We start from the raw sequence: 19321 nt of genomic DNA, 5'->3' as shown, positions 1-19321 counted from the left end.
ATGGAACCTGTTGCAAGATTATGTACACAAAAAAAAGTCTGAGTGTAGAAATATAATAGTAGTTTATTGAATATACTAATAGTACATATACTGTCTGCTCCTTTTGCTCCTAGGATATGGTGGAGAAAGCTTAATCAAGGGTCTTAGCATGATTGAACACTCATCTATGGTTTTGATGGACAGATGGAAAGTGGAGCTCAGTACAACCAATGACAATGAAAAGGGAGATTCCATACCCTATACTATTATCAACAACTATTTTTCAATAGGATTGGTAAGTGTTACTATCCTATATACCTACCTTCCTGTCCATATGGGTATTACAATAGGATTGGTAAGTGTTACTATCCTATATACCTACCTTCCTGTCCATATGGGTATTACAATATGATTGGTAAGTGTTATTATCCTGTATACCTACCTTCCTGTCTATGTGGGTTCTACAATATGATTGGTAAGTGTTATTATGCTGTATACCTACCTTCCTGTCCATGTGGGTATTACAATAGGATTGGTAAGTGTTACTATCCTATATACCTACCTTCCTGTCCATATGGGTATTACAATATGATTGGTAAGTGTTATTATGCTGTATACCTACCTTCCTGTCTATGTGGGTACTACAATATGATTGGTAAGTGTTATTATCCTGTATACCTACCTTCCTGTCCATATGGGTATTAGAATAGGATTGGTCAGTGTTATTGTCTTGTACACCTTCCTGTCCACATGGGTACCATGCAATAGAATTGGTAAATATGTTATCATTGTGTATACCTTACTCTAAGTCAAGTGGCTAATGTCAAGTTTAAAAACTTAGTATTTTATAGTTGTATAAAGCAATGACATGATAACAATTAATTAAGTTTATATCATCTTTCTTTCACAGGATGCAACCATTGCCCTTCGTTTCCACACCATGAGGGAAAGACATCCCGAAAAGTTCAACAGTCGGATGAAGAACAAATTGTGGTATTTTGAATTTGGTACCTCGGAAACTTTCTTTGCAAGTTGTAAAAACTTACATGAGGATGTAGATGTGATGGTAAGAGAACACATTTTTAGTTTTTTCTTCTAATCACATGATTTGTATCACTCAATCCTCCAGATTAATATGTAAATTGTTACTATAATTATACCATGCACACGCCAAGTTAAACAAAAAATACGGATTTTATACCCGGGTCATTCCATGTGTAACAATACATGTGTATGTCACAACAATAAATGTCTACATTACTGGTTCTGCAGTGTTTGAAAGATGAGTCAAAATGTTTGAAATTGCACAACTAAGGTTCAGTAGTGCTATAGGCATGGCAAAGTGTCAGTCTGTCTGTCTGTGTGTGTGTGTGTGTGTGTGTGTGTGTGTGTGTGTGTGTGTGTGTGTGTGTGTGTGTGTGTGTGTGTGTAAACAACTTAAAGTCAAAAACCGCTGGACCGACTGCCATGATATTTCATGGGTGTATTACCTTGGGTGTCTAGTTGGGAAATTGTTCAAATCAAAATGATCTTACCACTGGTGTGTGATTCGGGTCAAAAAATGTGATTTTTGGTCAAAAAACTTAAACACAAAAAGTAAAGGGCAAATCGGTCTTAAATTTGGTGGGAACATTTTTAAGGGTGTTAAGATTAAGATTTGTTCACAATATGATGATCCCATCAGTAATATTCAAATTAGAGCTAAAAATGTGTTTTCTGGGCAAAAATCTTTAATTCTGAAATTTAATGGAGATGCATCTAGGGGTGTATAGATGAAGAAATATTTAACATATAATGATCACGTCAGTGATATGCAAATTAGGTATAAAAATGAGAATTTTGTTCAAAAACATATCTCAAAAAGTACTTGGTCAATGAGACTGAAACTTGGTGAGATGTTTCTAGAAGCATTATTCTGCAGATTTTCTTCAAAATATTTTGACACAATTGCCCTAGCAACCATGACCACGCCCTTAGCAACAACCAAATGGCAGTATATTTTGGTTAAATAACAACATCATCTGGTAGGCAAGTGAGTAATCATTAAAAAAGTTTGGAAATATGCCTAGCAACAAGACCACACCCATGGCAACAGCCAAATGATCACCCATATTGCAACAATAACATAAAAAATGTATGCAAATATGTCTAGCAACATGACCATGCCCATAGCAACAGCCAAATGATCACATATATCGCAAAGATAGCAACAGGGTTGGATAGGCAACTAGATAATCATTCAGCAAATGAACACCTATACCTAACATGTGGGTAAACATTTTTAAAAACATACAGTTGTGCTACAATGCCACTGGTGCTATTTTTCTTTGATATTACTGATGCTGGTATAATTATGGTAATTGCCAATATTTTTATTCATTCACTTCTCGTCTAGCAACTTGTAGCAACAAAGCCCCACTAATTTACATATATTTTCCTTGGATGAATGAAGAAAAATAGTGGGGAATAACGTCTATTTGTTCTCTCTGGATTATAATTTTCAGTAAATTTCCCCCACAACAGTTCAACCGTACAGATTTTGAATAGTGAAGGGAATTAAAGAGATTAAAATATTCGTGAATGGTTGAAAACTTTGCAAGCAAGGCTCTAATGTTAATGTCAAGTATCAATTAAGACAACATATGTTATCATCAATATAATTGGAATGATCATAAATTTAACATCAATTCTAAAATTGATTATGATAATCCCATAACAATTTTCTTGTACATTGCAGTGTGATGGTGTGTCACTTGATCTTGCCAACGGACCACCTTTACAGTGTATAGCATTACTCAACATACCTAGCACTCACGGAGGTACAAACCTGTGGGGTGATACACCCAAGAAACGACACAGTCGACAATCAAAGAAACCCTCCAAGAAAGATGATAGAGATAGTCAAGCTCATCCCACACTCAGTACCACATCATCAGGAGACTTACAATATGCAACACAAGGTAATAAATAAGTAGGGGTTAAAGTTGTGAAAACATTCTATATCATTACAACCAGTCTAACCATGTATCTGTTGCTTCCCCAACTATTTCAACACCCCCATGCATAAATAGTTGAAGTACTTGTGTTTTACAAATGACTACTTACATTTACTTAGTTTGTTTTCCACTTACATCTTGTACATACAATAACAAACTTTTTACTCTTTTTTTCACTTTTGTTGCAATTATTGAACTTTTAAATATGGATTTGATCCATGTTGTTTCACATTGGTTTTTTTTTTCAATTAGAAAAACGTAGTGATATCTTGTTTAATCCCAATTCTAAAATAAAATACCCATATTGCCACTCTAAACTATTAACTTACATACATGTGGGATTATATTGCACTATTTTGTGAACTGTTCACTAAACATTCACTTTCAGATGATATTAACATAAATTAGATCTAATCAGACTGAAAACGTAAGCAATTAGTGAAAGAAAACCACTAACAATTAATTTTGATATTGTAGTAATTTAGTGAATGTGCATCAGTAATGAGAATAATGTGACTTTCTTATCAAAGTAAGTGAACCATTGGATGTGTAACTTCCCCTCTATTGTCTATGAATGAACTAATCAAGAAAAGAGATACATTAAAGTCATTGAACTGTGACCTAAAAAGGACTAATTGTTTACATCAAGATACCATGTAATTTTTTCACCTTTCAAAGCAATATGTGAGAAATATTGGTTATATCATTTTTCCCTCATGGCTTTCGCGTATGAATTAACTGCTGTATATATAAGAATTATATATACAAGTCAGTACCAAGTCCAAATACTATGTAATAAACTTGTATGATAGTGGTATGGCATCAGTAATTTCAATGTAATTGACTCTAAGAGTTTAGTACTCTTTCTTTATATATACATATAAAACATAAATTTATATGAATAGATTTATTATATTATATATCATCATACAATATCATGGCATATGGATATCAACATGAATCAACCTAACCTATGATAAGCTTAATAGAGAAAAGATGTTGTGTACTTCTACGAGTGTAACACTTAATTTTGTATAGAGAAAAGATGTTGTGTACTTCTACGAGTGTAACACTTAATTTTGTTTTTTAATCACCAAACATGTTAGCAAATGACATTGTCAAGTCAGATAGCCATGTCTCTGGGCTAGCAAATGACATTGTCAAGTCAGATAGCCAAGTCCCTTGTTTAGCAAATAACATTGTCTTAGTCAGATAGCCAAGTCTCTGGTCTAGCACATGACATTGTCTTAGTCAGATAACCAAGTCTCTGGTCTAGCAAATGACATTGTCAAGTCAGATAGCCAAGTCCCTTGTTTAGCAAATGACATTGTCTTAGTCAGATAGCCAAGTCTGTGGTCTAGCAAATGACATTGTCTTAGTCAGATAACCAAGTCTCTGGTCTAGCAAATGACATTGTCTTAGTCAGATAACCAAGTCTCTGGTCTAGCAAATGACATTGTCTTAGTCAGATAACCAAGTCTCTGGTCTAGCAAATGACATTGTCTTAGCCAGATAGCCAAGTCTCTGGTCTAGCAAATGACATTGTCAAGTCAGATAGCCAAGTCCCTTGTTTAGCAAATGACATTGTCTTAGCCAGATAGCCAAGTCTCTGGTCTAGCAAATGACATTGTCTTAGCCAGATAGCCAAGTCTCTGGTCTAGCAAATGACATTGTCTTAGCCAGATAGCCAAGTCTCTGGTCTAGCACATGACATTGTCTTAGCCAGATAGCCAAGTCTCTGGTCTAGCAAATGACATTGTCTTAGTCAGATAGCCAAGTCTCTGGTCTAGCAAATGACATTGTCAAGTCAGATAGCCAAGTCTCTGGTCTAGCAAATGACATTGTCTTAGTCAGATAGCCAAGTCTCTGGGCTAGCAAATGACATTGTCTTAGTCAGATAGCCAAGTCTCTGGGTTAGCAAATGACATTGTCTTAGTCAGATAGCCAAGTCCCTTGTTTAGCAAATGACATTGTCTTAGTCAGATAGCCAAGTCTCTGGTCTAGCAAATGACATTGTCTTAGTCAGATAGCCAAGTCTCTGGTCTAGCAAATAACATTGTCTTAGCCAGATAGCCAAGTCTCTGGGTTAGCAAATGACATTGTCTTAGCCAGATAACCAAGTCTCTGGTCTAGCAAATGACATTGTCAAGTCAGATAGCCAAGTCTCTGGTCTAGCACATGACATTGTCTTAGCCAGATAGCCAAGTCTCTGGTCTAGCAAATGACATTGTCAAGTGAGATAACCAAGTCTCTGGTCTAGCAAATGACATTGTCTTAGCCAGATAGCCAAGTCTCTGGTCTAGCAAATAACATTGTCTTAGCCAGATAGCCAAGTCTCTGGGTTAGCAAATGACATTGTCAAGTCAGATAGCCAAGTCTCTGGTCTAGCAAATGACATTGTCTTAGCCAGATAACCAAGTCTCTGGTCTAGCAAATGACATTGTCAAGTGAGATAACCAAGTCTCTGGTCTAGCAAATGACATTGTCTTAGCCAGATAGCCAAGTCTCTGGTCTAGCAAATGACATTGTCTTAGCCAGATAGCCAAGTCTCTGGTCTAGCAAATAACATTGTCTTAGCCAGATAACCAAGTCTCTGGTCTAGCAAATGACATTGTCTTAGCCAGATAACCAAGTCTCTGGTCTAGCAAATGACATTGTCTTAGCCAGATAGCCAAGTCTCTGGGTTAGCAAATGACATTGTCTTAGTCAGATAGCCAAGTCTCTGGGTTAGCAAATGACATTGTCTTAGTCAGATAGCCAAGTCTCTGGGTTAGCAAATGACATTGTCTTAGTCAGATAGCCAAGTCTCTGGTCTAGCAAATGACATTGTCTTAGCCAGATAGCCAAGTCTCTGGTCTAGCAAATGACATTGTCTTAGCCAGATAGCCAAGTCTCTGGGCTAGCAAATGACATTGTCTTAGCCAGATAGCCAAGTCTCTGGTTTAGCAAATGACATTGTCTTAGCCAGATAGCCAAGTCTCTGGTCTAGCAAATGACATTGTCAAGTCAGATAGCCAAGTCTCTGGTCTAGCAAATAACATTGTCTTAGCCAGATAGCCAAGTCTCTGGTCTAGCAAATGACATTGTCTTAGCCAGATAACCAAGTCTCTGGTCTAGCAAATGACATTGTCTTAGTCAGATAGCCAAGTCTCTGGTCTAGCAAATGACATTGTCTTAGTCAGATAGCCAAGTCTCTGGTCTAGCAAATAACATTGTCAAGTCAGATAGCCAAGTCTCTGGTCTAGCAAATGACATTGTCTTAGCCAGATAGCCAAGTCTCTGGGCTAGCAAATGACATTGTCTTAGCCAGATAGCCAAGTCTCTGGTTTAGCAAATGACATTGTCTTAGCCAGATAGCCAAGTCTCTGGTCTAGCAAATGACATTGTCAAGTCAGATAGCCAAGTCTCTGGTCTAGCAAATAACATTGTCTTAGCCAGATAGCCAAGTCTCTGGTCTAGCAAATGACATTGTCTTAGCCAGATAACCAAGTCTCTGGTCTAGCAAATGACATTGTCTTAGTCAGATAGCCAAGTCTCTGGTCTAGCAAATGACATTGTCTTAGTCAGATAGCCAAGTCTCTGGTCTAGCAAATAACATTGTCAAGTCAGATAGCCAAGTCTCTGGTCTAGCACATGACATTGTCTTAGCCAGATAGCCAAGTCTCTGGTCTAGCAAATGACATTGTCTTAGCCAGATAGCCAAGTCTCTGGTTTAGCAAATGACATTGTCTTAGCCAGATAACCAAGTCTCTGGTCTAGCAAATGACATTGTCAAGTCAGATAGCCAAGTCTCTGGTCTAGCAAATGACATTGTCTTAGCCAGATAACCAAGTCTCTGGTCTAGCAAATGACATTGTCTTAGCCAGATAGCCAAGTCCCTGGTCTAGCAAATGACATTGTCATAGCCAGATAGCCAAGTCTCTGGTCTAGCAAATGACATTGTCTTAGCCAGATAACCAAGTCTCTGGTCTAGCAAATGACATTGTCTTAGCCAGATAACCAAGTCTCTGGTCTAGCAAATGACATTGTCTTAGCCAGATAACCAAGTCTCTTGTCTAGCAAATGACATTGTCTTAGCCAGATAACCAAGTCTCTGGTCTAGCAAATGACATTGTCTTAGTCAGATAACCAAGTCTCTGGGTTAGCAAATGACATTGTCAAGTCAGATAGCCAAGTCTCTGGTCTAGCAAATGACATTGTCAAGTCAGATAGCCAAGTCCCTTGTTTAGCAAATGACATTGTCTTAGCCAGATAGCCAAGTCTCTGGTCTAGCAAATGACATTGTCTTAGTCAGATAACCAAGTCTCTGGTCTAGCAAATGACATTGTCTTAGTCAGATAGCCAAGTCTCTGGTCTAGCAAACGACATTGTCTTAGTCAGATAACCAAGTCTCTGGTCTAGCAAATGACATTGTCTTAGTCAGATAACCAAGTCTCTGGTCTAGCAAACGACATTGTCAAGTCAGATAGCCAAGTCTCTGGTCTAGCAAATAACATTGTCTTAGCCAGATAGCCAAGTCTCTGGTCTAGCAAATGACATTGTCTTAGTCAGATAGCCAAGTCTCTGGTCTAGCAAATGACATTGTCTTAGTCAGATAGCCAAGTCTCTGGTCTAGCAAATGACATTGTCAAGTCAGATAGCCAAGTCCCTTGTTTAGCAAATGACATTGTCTTAGCCAGATAGCCAAGTCTCTGGTCTAGCAAATGACATTGTCTTAGTCAGATAACCAAGTCTCTGGTCTAGCAAATGACATTGTCTTAGTCAGATAGCCAAGTCTCTGGTCTAGCAAATGACATTGTCTTAGCCAGATAGCCAAGTCTCTGGTCTAGCAAATGACATTGTCAAGTTAGATAGCCAAGTCTCTGGTCTAGCAAATGACATTGTCTTAGCCAGATAACCAAGTCTCTGGGTTAGCAAATGACATTGTCTTAGTCAGATAGCCAAGTCTCTGGGTTAGCAAATGACATTGTCTTAGCCAGATAACCAAGTCTCTGGGTTAGCAAATGACATTGTCAAGTCAGATAGCCAAGTCTCTGGTCTAGCAAATGACATTGTCAAGTCAGATAGCCAAGTCCCTTGTTTAGCAAATGACATTGTCTTAGCCAGATAGCCAAGTCTCTGGTCTAGCAAATGACATTGTCTTAGTCAGATAACCAAGTCTCTGGGTTAGCAAATGACATTGTCAAGTCAGATAGCCAAGTCTCTGGGTTAGCAAATGACATTGTCTTAGCCAGATAGCCAAGTTTCTGGTCTAGCAAACGACATTGTCAAGTCAGATAGCCAAGTCTCTGGTCTAGCAAATAACATTGTCTTAGCCAGATAGCCAAGTCTCTGGTCTAGCAAATGACATTGTCTTAGTCAGATAGCCAAGTCTCTGGTCTAGCAAATAACATTGTCTTAGCCAGATAGCCAAGTCTCTGGTCTAGCAAATGACATTGTCTTAGTCAGATAGCCAAGTCTCTGGTCTAGCAAATGACATTGTCAAGTCAGATAGCCAAGTTTCTGGTCTAGCAAATGACATCGTCAACCCAGATAGCCAAGCCTTTGGGCTAGCAAATGACATTGTCAAGTCAGATAGCCAAGTCTCTGGTCTAGCACATGACATTGTCTTAGCCAGATAGCCAAGTTTCTGGTCTTGCAAATGACATTGTCTTAGTCAGATAGCCAAGTCCCTTGTCTAGCAAATGACATTGTCAAGTCAGATAGCCAAGTCTCTGGTCTAGCAAATGACATTGTCAAGTCAGATAGCCAAGTCTCTGGTCTAGCAAATGACATCGTCAACCCAGATAGCCAAGCCTTTGGGCTAGCAAATGACATTGTCAACCCAGATAGCCAAGCCTTTGGGTTAGCAAATGACATCGTCAACCCAGATAGCCAAGCCTTTGGGTTAGCAAATGACATTGTCAACCCAGATAGTCAAGTCTCTGGGCTAGCAAATGACATCGTCAACCCAGATAGCCAAGTCTCTGGGCTAACAAATGACATTGTCAAGTCAGATAGCCAAGTCCCTTGTTTAGCAAATGACATTGTCTTAGCCAGATAGCCAAGTCTCTGGTCTAGCACATGACATTGTCAAGTCAGATAGCCAAGTCTCTGGGTTAGCAAATGACATTGTCTTAGTCAGATAGCCATGGCAAGTCTCTGGTCTAGCAAATGACATTGTCAACCCAGATAGCCAAGTCTCTGGGCTAGCAAATGACATTGTCTTAGTCAGATAGCCAAGTCTCTGGGCTAGCAAATGACATTGTCTTAGTCAGATAGCCAAGTCTCTGGGTTAGCAAATGACATTGTCTTAGTCAGATAGCCAAGTCTCTGGTCTAGCACATGACATTGTCTTAGCCAGATAGCCAAGTCTCTGGTCTAGCACATGACATTGTCAAGTCAGATAGCCAAGTCTCTGGGTTAGCAAATGACATTGTCTTAGTCAGATAGCCAAGTCTCTGGTCTAGCAAATGACATTGTCAACCCAGATAGCCAAGTCTCTGGGCTAGCAAATGACATTGTCTTAGTCAGATAGCCAAGTCTCTGGGCTAGCAAATGACATTGTCTTAGTCAGATAGCCAAGTCTCTGGTCTAGCAAATGACATTGTCTTAGTCAGATAGCCAAGTCCCTTGTCTAGCAAATGACATTGTCTTAGTCAGATAGCCAAGTCTCTGGTCTAGCAAACGACATTGTCAAGTCAGATAGCCAAGTCTCTGGTCTAGCAAATGACATTGTCTTAGTCAGATAGCCAAGTTTCTGGTCTAGCAAATGACATTGTCAAGTCAGATAGCCAAGTCTCTGGTCTAGCAAATGACATTGTCAAGTCAGATAGCCAAGTCTCTGGTCTAGCAAATGACATTGTCAAGTCAGATAGCCAACATTTACTTGTGAGTCACCATGTGGTACAAGATAGCAAACCAAATACTAATACATCATAAAATGTTCCCATACGTTTGATACATTGATGGCACACTGAATAGTACCTCAAGTAATAAACTTTTTATCATATATTTAATTTGTACCAACATACTGTGAACATATGTAGATTTTGCTCTACAGGTAGTAGTGAGGCATTGTTTGTACCAAAATAAATCAGCCTGGAAATGGAGTCACTTTCACTAAGAAATTCAGAATATCCACAGGATAGGTACTGTAATAAATGTACATTTACTCACCAAAGCGATGTCACTATATTTCAAGTACACTATAGTCCAAAATTGTTTAATACCCAACTAATAAATTTCATCCAAAATGCAAACAGTTGCCATTACACCAAAATTATATGCATTCACAGCAAGTATGTAGTGAGTGATACAGATAAACGCCAAGAGCATCTAAGGAATGGTCATTGCAAAGTTCTCATCATAGAGGTAGATTTGTTACTATAAACAAACACAGGTAGTCACACCATGATTTGATAGCCTCATAACTTGTGTCCTACATTACTTTACCACCCTATTGTTTAATGTAGAACATTTTATAAGCAGTCATGACACAGTAAACCTCTAATAATCTACACATTGAGTCTGTACTTCATTCTAGTGGTGGCATGCCTTGGGATTATAGATTATGGATTCTGGATTATGGTCTCAGCAGTATTATTTGAAGATTAACACTAACATTTGTGATTAGTTTTTTTATGTGAATATTGAATTTAAGATATTTAGTCGCTTCAATGGATTATAATACTATGAATTTGTTTGAAAATTCTCCCTCTATAGTAAATGTCTGTCTCTGTGCATGTGTGTCGGGGAGTGGGCAGTAATGTGTCTCTGGGTTATGTGTCAGAGTGGGACAATATGTGTGACTATGTGCATGTGGGTGTGTGTGTGTGTGTGTGTGTGTGTGTGTGTGTGTGTGTGTGTGTGTGTGTGTTATTGTATGTGTATTATTGTATGTATATGTATGTATGTATTTGTGTATATGTGTGTGTATGTGTGTATGTGTATTTGTATTTGTGTTTAGCAATGTTTTGTGGTAATTTTCTTAAAACTCAACTATTCAACTTTATCCTTATTGCCTCCTTAGCCTGTGTTTTATTAGTTTGTGCATTAGTGCAATAAATTACCTAGTTTGAGTATTTGAGTCTTACTAATTGTAATACCATGTTTATAAATCCTGTCGCAAACTAAAGCCTTCTTGGTTGTTGAATGTTTCTAAAAATAAAAAAAAAACAGACATTTACACAATTGGATAATTAACATACAATATGTTATGTATCCATTTGATAAAGTCTGCTTTTTCACCCCAGATGCAGGTCATGCCAACTGGATTGAACACCACTGAAGTTATTATAATACTACAGTTCAACTTAAGACACTACGTACTTCTTTCTCAATTTAAAACATTCACTGATATTCCATTTCTAACATTCTAATATTATATTCATGTTGAAATGAATATAAAGTCACCCTCTTAGTGTTGTTTCATGATATTATAAAATATTTATTCCCTAATATTTTTCTTTGTTCACCCAAGGAAAGTATATGTGATCATGACCTAAGGGGCCCTTGAATTACAAGTGACCTAAGGGGCCTTGAATTACAAATGACCCTAAAACCGTAAAGGGGCCTTGTCACTAGAGTTAACAGACAAGTAGTAAAAAATATAGTAGTATACTTGGAAATACCCTGCTAGCATAATTTCTTGAAAAATCTTGAAAGAATAATGGCAATTTTGAATGTTTTTTTACTCATATTTTGATTACTGTAGAACAAATGACATAAGCAGGTACCCATTGTCGTAACGTAGAATGACCAGGCTATAAAACATACAGTTTTTTGTTCAAAGATGTTTAACCAGGCTTGCTATAAATTTCATTTGTAAATGTTCCTGATGTTCATAATTTCTGGGCATACCCAATAATTATGTCATCAAAGATTTCACTTTAAATCCTGTACTAGTGCTTTAATAGTAAAAAGTTTGTGGAGCAATAAATTTTAAATAATTCTTAATATAAAAAATAAAAGAAAAATTGTTCAGATGTAGACTGCACCTTTAATGAATTTTTTTGACAAACCAGTACAAAATGGAGAGATTGTTGAATGAACACTGTCTTTCCTCTTCATTTTTTTTAAATCATTGATTTTATACATAATGTGATTATTTTCAGACAACAAAAATTGTCAATTGGTTCTAACTGATTTTAAACCCAGAACTTTTCTAAAAGCGAAAACTAAATATACATGAGATATGACAGAAATGTTGTTGTAAACAAGCAATATGATGTGTAAGTCTTGACTAAAATTTTGACAATTTGATGTTTGAATGGAAATCATTGTCCCGACATTTTTCAAAATTGTAAATTATTCCTAACAGAGTCATAAACACATACAGAAGTAACATGTTTATGATGATAAGAACTTAAATTACACTAATGGGTATTATTGCTAATGTCCTTATATCATAAATGTTACATTGCACCTTTCATTTTTTTTTAGCACAACTGAACAGAGGTTCAGTAATGCTGTAGACATGGTAAACTGTCTGTCTGTCTGTCTGTCTGTCTGTCTGTCTCTCTGTCTCTCTGTCTCTCTGTCTCTCTGTCTGTCTCTCTGTCTCTCTGTCTGTCTGTCTCTCTCTGTCTCTCTGTCTCTCTGTCTGTCTGTCTGTCTGTCTCTCTGTCTGTCTGTCTGTCTGTCTGTCTGTCTGTCTGTCTGACATAGAGTCACCCATCAACTAAGAGACTGCACATAACAACATTAAAATGATGGTGCATATTGCATGGATGGATAACAACAACATTGGATTTACATGTGGATAAACATTTTTTTGAAATTATGAGAAATTTTAAAGTTTTGGTACAACACCATTGGCGCTATTTTTTATTCATAAATTGATGCCATACTCAAAATCACAAAGATGTAATAATTAATCCTAACTGAATTAGAAATGGAATTCTCACTGAAAACCAAAGCTTTAAAAGACACAAAAGATGATAATTATGATTAATAAAACATACATCATACATACATCATAACTATGAACTGTTTCTTTATGACTGAAATAATAGTCAAATGTATATTATTTTTAGACCTGTAAAATTGGTGATCAGTTTAGACTGAACTGGAGACCCCATGAGAACCAGAATACTAATAATTGAATAAAAAAATTCCAATTTGGAATAATTAACTCTAGATAATTTATGTTTCATCATAAATTAGTGTTTCAATACAAGAGAAAAAAATATACAAAAGTATATCCTTTGACTTGTGAGAATGTACAAACATTACAATTTAATTTATTGTATTTCATGACAGCTGCACAAACTAATTATTAAAATAATTGTGTGCAAAATTACCCAATACTCAATTAACAATTACACTGTAAACTTGTTAAAACTGAATAGTATATGCAATGGTCTCAGTGTTAATCATATTTCATATACACATATGTTAGCATCTAGTAAGTTATTTAGGAATTTCTCTTGTTCGTTTATTTGAATTGTTCGGCACAAAAATTGACACACCATCTGAAGTACATAATGAATATGGCTTTTGTATAATATATATTTAGTAGGATTAACATATGTTGGTAAAACCTTACGTCTAAAAGCTAAGAGTTCAGGAACTAGGACAGTATGGCAACTCATAGTGTAGTAATTCATACTATTTCCTCTAGTTTACATATGGTGCAGTTCCTAAATATACCTGAAAGAAAGCAAATCTATTTAAAACAAATATGATTAATTATATTCATACATTATATTGTGTTTGGATACTATTTATAGTTTAATTCAGTTGATGACTTTCAAATACACATGTACATGTAGTAATCCAGTTCACCTACACTCATTTATATGTAAGTGTATTGCGAAGAATATTTCTCAACATATTTTTTAGTTGTAGTTGTTGGATTTTTCTTGATGAATAAATCAATATATTTGTACTAAATTGTAGACTAAGCTATCAGCAGCTGTATAAAGGCAGAACTTGGACAATATTGATTATAGTGTTAAGAAGAACTCTTAGTCAATAAACCTATACCATGATTTTAAACAAGGGACAGAACTGCTATGTTTATGTTGGTGGAGGGTCTGTGATTACTAGTAGATATAGGTGATATTACTGCGTAGCCGAACAATGATGATGATTATGATGATGATGATGATGATGATGATGATGATGATGATGATGATGATGATGATGATGATGATTACAAAACACTACAATGAATTACTTAGCAAATAAATAGATAAACTTATCAAACAATACCTTATTAAAATAATTAAACACAGGAAGGAGTTTGATCAAACTAATATAGAATAGTTTACACATTTTAAGACTACCGATACTAACATTTTTACCTATTGTTTTTTGTTTGTTTTTTATGTTCTATCCCAGTTCATACCTTTGTTTTTTGGTTTTGTTTCTGTACCTGATTTACTAGTCAGAAATGAATGTATGTAATTTTATTGCCAGTACTGCCCCACTAACATACTTAGTTAGACCCAGAAACAAAAGAGATGCGATAAATCAATCAATCAATCTATTAATCAATCAATCAATCAATCAATAAAAACAAATAAATAGTTTTTATTCATATTATTGTACTTATTTATGTATGTTGTTTTACTTGTTGAGACATTTTTGATTGATTAGTGATTCTACCCAAGTCTGCTTTCAACTAATTAGATGTGTACCTGTTTCTGCACTGTTTATACAGCACATTGTTGGTTAGCATTCACTAGTTCTCTCTGATGTTGAAACCAATAAGACACTGCATATGATAGCAAGATCATAATTTCTTGTTTATATTTTGTCTAACTGAAATAAACCATTTAAATGTACTGGATGGAACTCAACATAGACACACAGGCACCACTATTGTGATGTCTACACAACATAGACACACAGGCACCAGAATTGTGATGTCTAGATGGAACACAACATAGACACCAGGCACCAGAATTGAGATGTCTGCATGGTAGCATGCTAGTTCATTTCACTTACACAAAATGTTGCAAGAAACTGTATTCATTCAATCTTGCTGTCTTAAAGTGTAGCATGTGCAGTTTCTTACCGTTGTATCAAACACAATGAGTGGACAGTAACCTGTCAAACGCTGTATATGGCCATCAAGCAATTTAGTCTAGTTTCTATACAGTATTGTTACCATTTACACCTCCACTCACAGTATAGTCAAAGTCGTTACTCTAGAAGTCCTGAGAAGCATAAGATACAATTTAAAATTCATCCACAGCCACCCACACTCATTAACATCATGTCTTTGTTAAACAAAATTCAAACCAATAACACAGTCTCTCATAAAGTAAGTGTTTATGGGGGCAGTTATGCAATGTCCAAATATAGTATATTTGACAGCTCAGGATGCTACTTATACACTGTTTATGTCACTATAACAGTTGGGGTTCACTGATTGGATGAACAACTTTTTATGATGATTGGGGGACTTTGACCAGGCGTGGTTTAGTTAGCAACCATGTTGGCATCCAGACTACAAGCAATTGTACATAGTACTTGAAATGACGAGTTTAAAAGGTGATTCAGCTAACAAGAAGGGTTGACGTGTTTCCGGAAAAGGTTTTCATTTAATTTTCATTAGGCAAACTTGTGATTATAAGCACTCCTTCTAAGGAGAATTGTGAAATGAAGAATGTGTATAACTGATGGCTGGTATGGTCTCTGGTAGTTCTAGCAAATGGGAGATGGGAGGTATACTTGACTTTCATAGTAATTTTCAAGACTTAGTTACCTAAGCCAAGTAATAGATTGATGCAGTACTTGTAGGACTGAGTCCAAGTAATAGATTGATGCAGTACTTGTAGGACTGAGTCCAAGTAATAGATTGATGCAGTACTTGTAGGACCGAGTCCAAGTAATAGATTGATGCAGTACTTGTAGGACTGAGTCCAAGTAATAGATTGATGCAGTACTTGTAAGACTGAGTCCAAGTAATAGATTGATGCAGTACTTGTAGGACTGAGTCCAAGTAATAGATAGATGCAGTACTTGTAGGACTGAGTCCAAGTCATAGATTGATGCAGTACTTGTAGGACTGAGTCCAAGTAATAGATTGATGCAGTACTTGTAGGACTAAGTCCAAGTCATAGATTGATGCAGTACTTGTAGGACTGAGTCCAAGTAATAGATTGATGCAGTACTTGTAGGACTGAGTCCAAGTAATAGATTGATGCAGTACTTGTAGGACTGAGTCCAAGTAATAGATTGATGCAGTACTTGTAGGACTGAGTCCAAGTAATAGATTGATGCAATACTTGTAGGACTGAGTCCAAGTCATAGATTGATGCAGTACTTGTAGGACTGAGTCCAAGTAATAGATTGATGCAGTACTTGTAGGACTGAGTCCAAGTCAAATCTCATTCAGATTCTATCTTTATTTCTCATGTAGTCATTTCATTATCAATTAATTAATGTTGTTGTTGTTTGTTTGTTTGTTTGTTTGTTTGTTTGTTTGTTTGTTTGTTTATTAATGTGTCCTATGTGGACTTATCAAATTATAAATACACTTCTTCCGTAGTACAGTATAGAAAGAAAGAGTCACGTCCTTTTCTTTGACTTACATTACAAGACATGAAATATAAAGAGTTGTCACATGTCTCTATATTATACATTGTGTCTTTCCTGTAATTGAAAACCTCATTAGTTTTGATATTTGATATATATATATATATATATATATATATATATAGCACATTATCAAGTAAGATACACAGGAGCCTACATTTAAACACAGTGTTTCACGCTGCTGCAATCAATATATTATAAGATGTTGTGCAAAACACAATTTTATTGTGATAGTAGATAAATGTTATAGTGCTATCACATAGAGGAAACACTTACTGAACAGTAACAAGTTAACATTGCTAAGGGGGCAGTACCTAGGATGGCATGTCAGTTTGTGAAGTAATGGTTGCAGCTGCTAAGCAAGCTAAGGGCAGTACCTAGGATGAGATGTCAGCTTGGGAAGTAATGGTTACAGCTGGAGTATTGAAAAAACAGAACTTAGTAAACTTAGTTATTTTTGGACTATCATACCTGTAATTGTAATGTTGTTAATTAACTTTAGATATTGTTATTAGCTTGATTAGATAATAAGGTTAAACTCCAACTTCATTAATAATATGTATATACATGATAAGGCCTAAAAAAAATAATTGTTTAGTTCCGGTTACCAGACCCCCACCGAGCATTTCAATGCCAACCCTAAAATTTTTTTAACGTATTCAAGAAAAAAATAATAAAATCACAAAAATTGTGAAGTCTCATGAGAAACAGTGGATACGGAAACTGACATCAACTTAAAAAGACAAAATAAAACTGTTCTTCCAATGGCTGTACATCTAATAGGAAGAAACCAACAACACAGAGACCATTTGGAAAACAGTGGAACACCTGAACTAGACACTCACACAGAAATAAAATATATAATAAAATAAAATAAAAAATCTACCTACCCCACCTATTCTAAAATTGAGCATAATCAGAACCACACAATTTTTTTTAGTAGGTCTAATAGTATATACATGTAATAACATGACAGCATAGAATTACATAAGTATATTTTTTTAGTATCAATAACAGACAGCTGGTATGCCTACACACAAACAAGAGATGTCCTAATTGAAAGTACAATAAGTAAAATTAGTAGAGATGTCACTCATTTGTGACAATTGCAACCAATAATTTAACAATCCTGATTCATGTAGCAACATGTTATGAAATTATGTATCAGTCAATAACCTGTATTGAAAGTAATGAAAACAAATTCCACACCAATAATTTATATTACAACATATTTGCATACTGGCTGCAGTGTGTTCTTTTCATAACATCATTTTGTGACAACAATTTTCATATAGATCAGACATTTCTAGGGTTCACTGATACACATATATCCTTTTTATATAAGTATGTTAAGAGTCAGAACAAAAACTGAACAAAGTACAAAGAAAATACCGCCTGTGATTGCCATTATGGATAGTAGAGTTGAAAGGAATCTATAAATAGTATGAAGGAAAAAATCCAGCAGCAAGACAAAGTCAAATTAGGCAAATCAATATAACGCATGAAGAGCATCGTGTAGAAAAAGTGCACTATGTGAAGTGAATAAAGGAAAAAAACACAGATCTGGACATTGCTTGGTTGCGTTTGCCCTGTCTCTATACAACTAGAAATAGACATATCTAAGTTAGCAGTGATAAGTAACAATACATGTGATCATTTCATTGTGTCAACAACCTCATAGACACAAAAAACACTCTTTACTTTAATAATAATATATGTTTCTATAGAACTAAAAAGAAATGTGGTTGAGAGAGGAATGTTTGTTTCAGAATAGCCATGTTATTTTGTTCTAAGGAATTCATGTCATTTGTGCCTTAATGAAACAAGATAAACAATAACCATTATACCATTCACAAGATAAAACAATAACCATAATATACCATTCACAAGATAAAACAATCACCATTATACCATTCACAAGCCATGTTTTCAAAAAAAGGATGGAATGTATACTCTGATCATTCTACATCATTTTATCCAACATGGGCCTATTATTGCACATATCATTCAACATGGACCTTTAAGAGCATGTCATCTGACATGGGCCTATAAGAGCATATCATTCAACATGGGCCTTTAAGAGCATGTCATCTGACATGGGCCTATAAGAGCATATCATTCAACATGGGCCTTTAAGAGCATGTCATCTGACATAGGTCTTTAAGAGCATGTCATCTGACATGGGCCTATAAGAGCATACCATTCAACATGGGCCTTTAAGAGCATGTTATCTGACATAGGTCTTTAAGAGCATGTCATCTGACATGGGCCTTTAGAGCATATCATTCAACATGGGCCTTTAAGAGCATGTCATCTGACATGGGCCTTTAAGAGCATGTCATCTGACATGGGCTTGAAGAGCACAGAAAGTGGCTGTATATCGTGTAGTAGCCATTGCATGGGTTGATAAAATATACACATACAGACATTGTAATCAGGTGGTGTAAATTTTTGTATTGACAGATATTGGTGATAGGTTAATTGAAGTTATTGGTCTAGAAGGGGCTTTCCATGTTGGGCAGATCCGTGCCGGCCTGAAGTCCTCAGCCAGAAGACTCGCACAATGTGCATCAGTGACAATACGATCTCGGAAAAAGTTTCCTATGCAGATTGATGGAGAGCCATGGTTACAGTCACCTTGTACTGTAAGTAGATATACTTTGATGTGTCTAGTTTTCAAAGCTGTACTAGCTGTAACTGGAATAGTATTCTTTCAATCAGACAACCAACAATATACCATACGTGAGCCAGGTTCAAACATAAAGTATGGAATATATACTCTGGTCGTTCTATGTCATGACAACACGTGTCTACAT

The 19321-nt window shown here is 36.0% G+C and overlaps 1 protein-coding gene across 8 annotated transcripts in view; it reads left to right on the top strand.

The window, feature by feature from the left end:
* LOC144447379 (diacylglycerol kinase beta-like) overlaps positions 1 to 19321 on the top strand; it is a 232522-nt gene that overhangs the window by 203294 nt on the left and 9907 nt on the right. For all 8 annotated transcript variants that reach the window (XR_013482019.1, XR_013482020.1, XM_078137369.1 and 5 more), the window contains 4 exons: positions 114 to 274; positions 890 to 1045; positions 2717 to 2939; positions 18969 to 19150. Coding sequence is in view for 6 of the 8 variants with exons in the window: in XM_078137369.1 (XP_077993495.1) it covers positions 114 to 274; positions 890 to 1045; positions 2717 to 2939; positions 18969 to 19150 (722 nt within the window). In the remaining 2 variants the exon portion in view is untranslated. The remainder of the gene's footprint in view (positions 1 to 113; positions 275 to 889; positions 1046 to 2716; positions 2940 to 18968; positions 19151 to 19321) is intronic.

This window comes from Glandiceps talaboti, chromosome 16, assembly GCF_964340395.1.
Source record: "Glandiceps talaboti chromosome 16, keGlaTala1.1, whole genome shotgun sequence".
NCBI classification, from domain to species: Eukaryota; Metazoa; Hemichordata; class Enteropneusta; family Spengelidae; genus Glandiceps; species Glandiceps talaboti.
The sequence above is the reverse complement of the archived record's forward strand: the minus strand, read 5'-3'. Positions and strand labels throughout refer to the sequence as shown.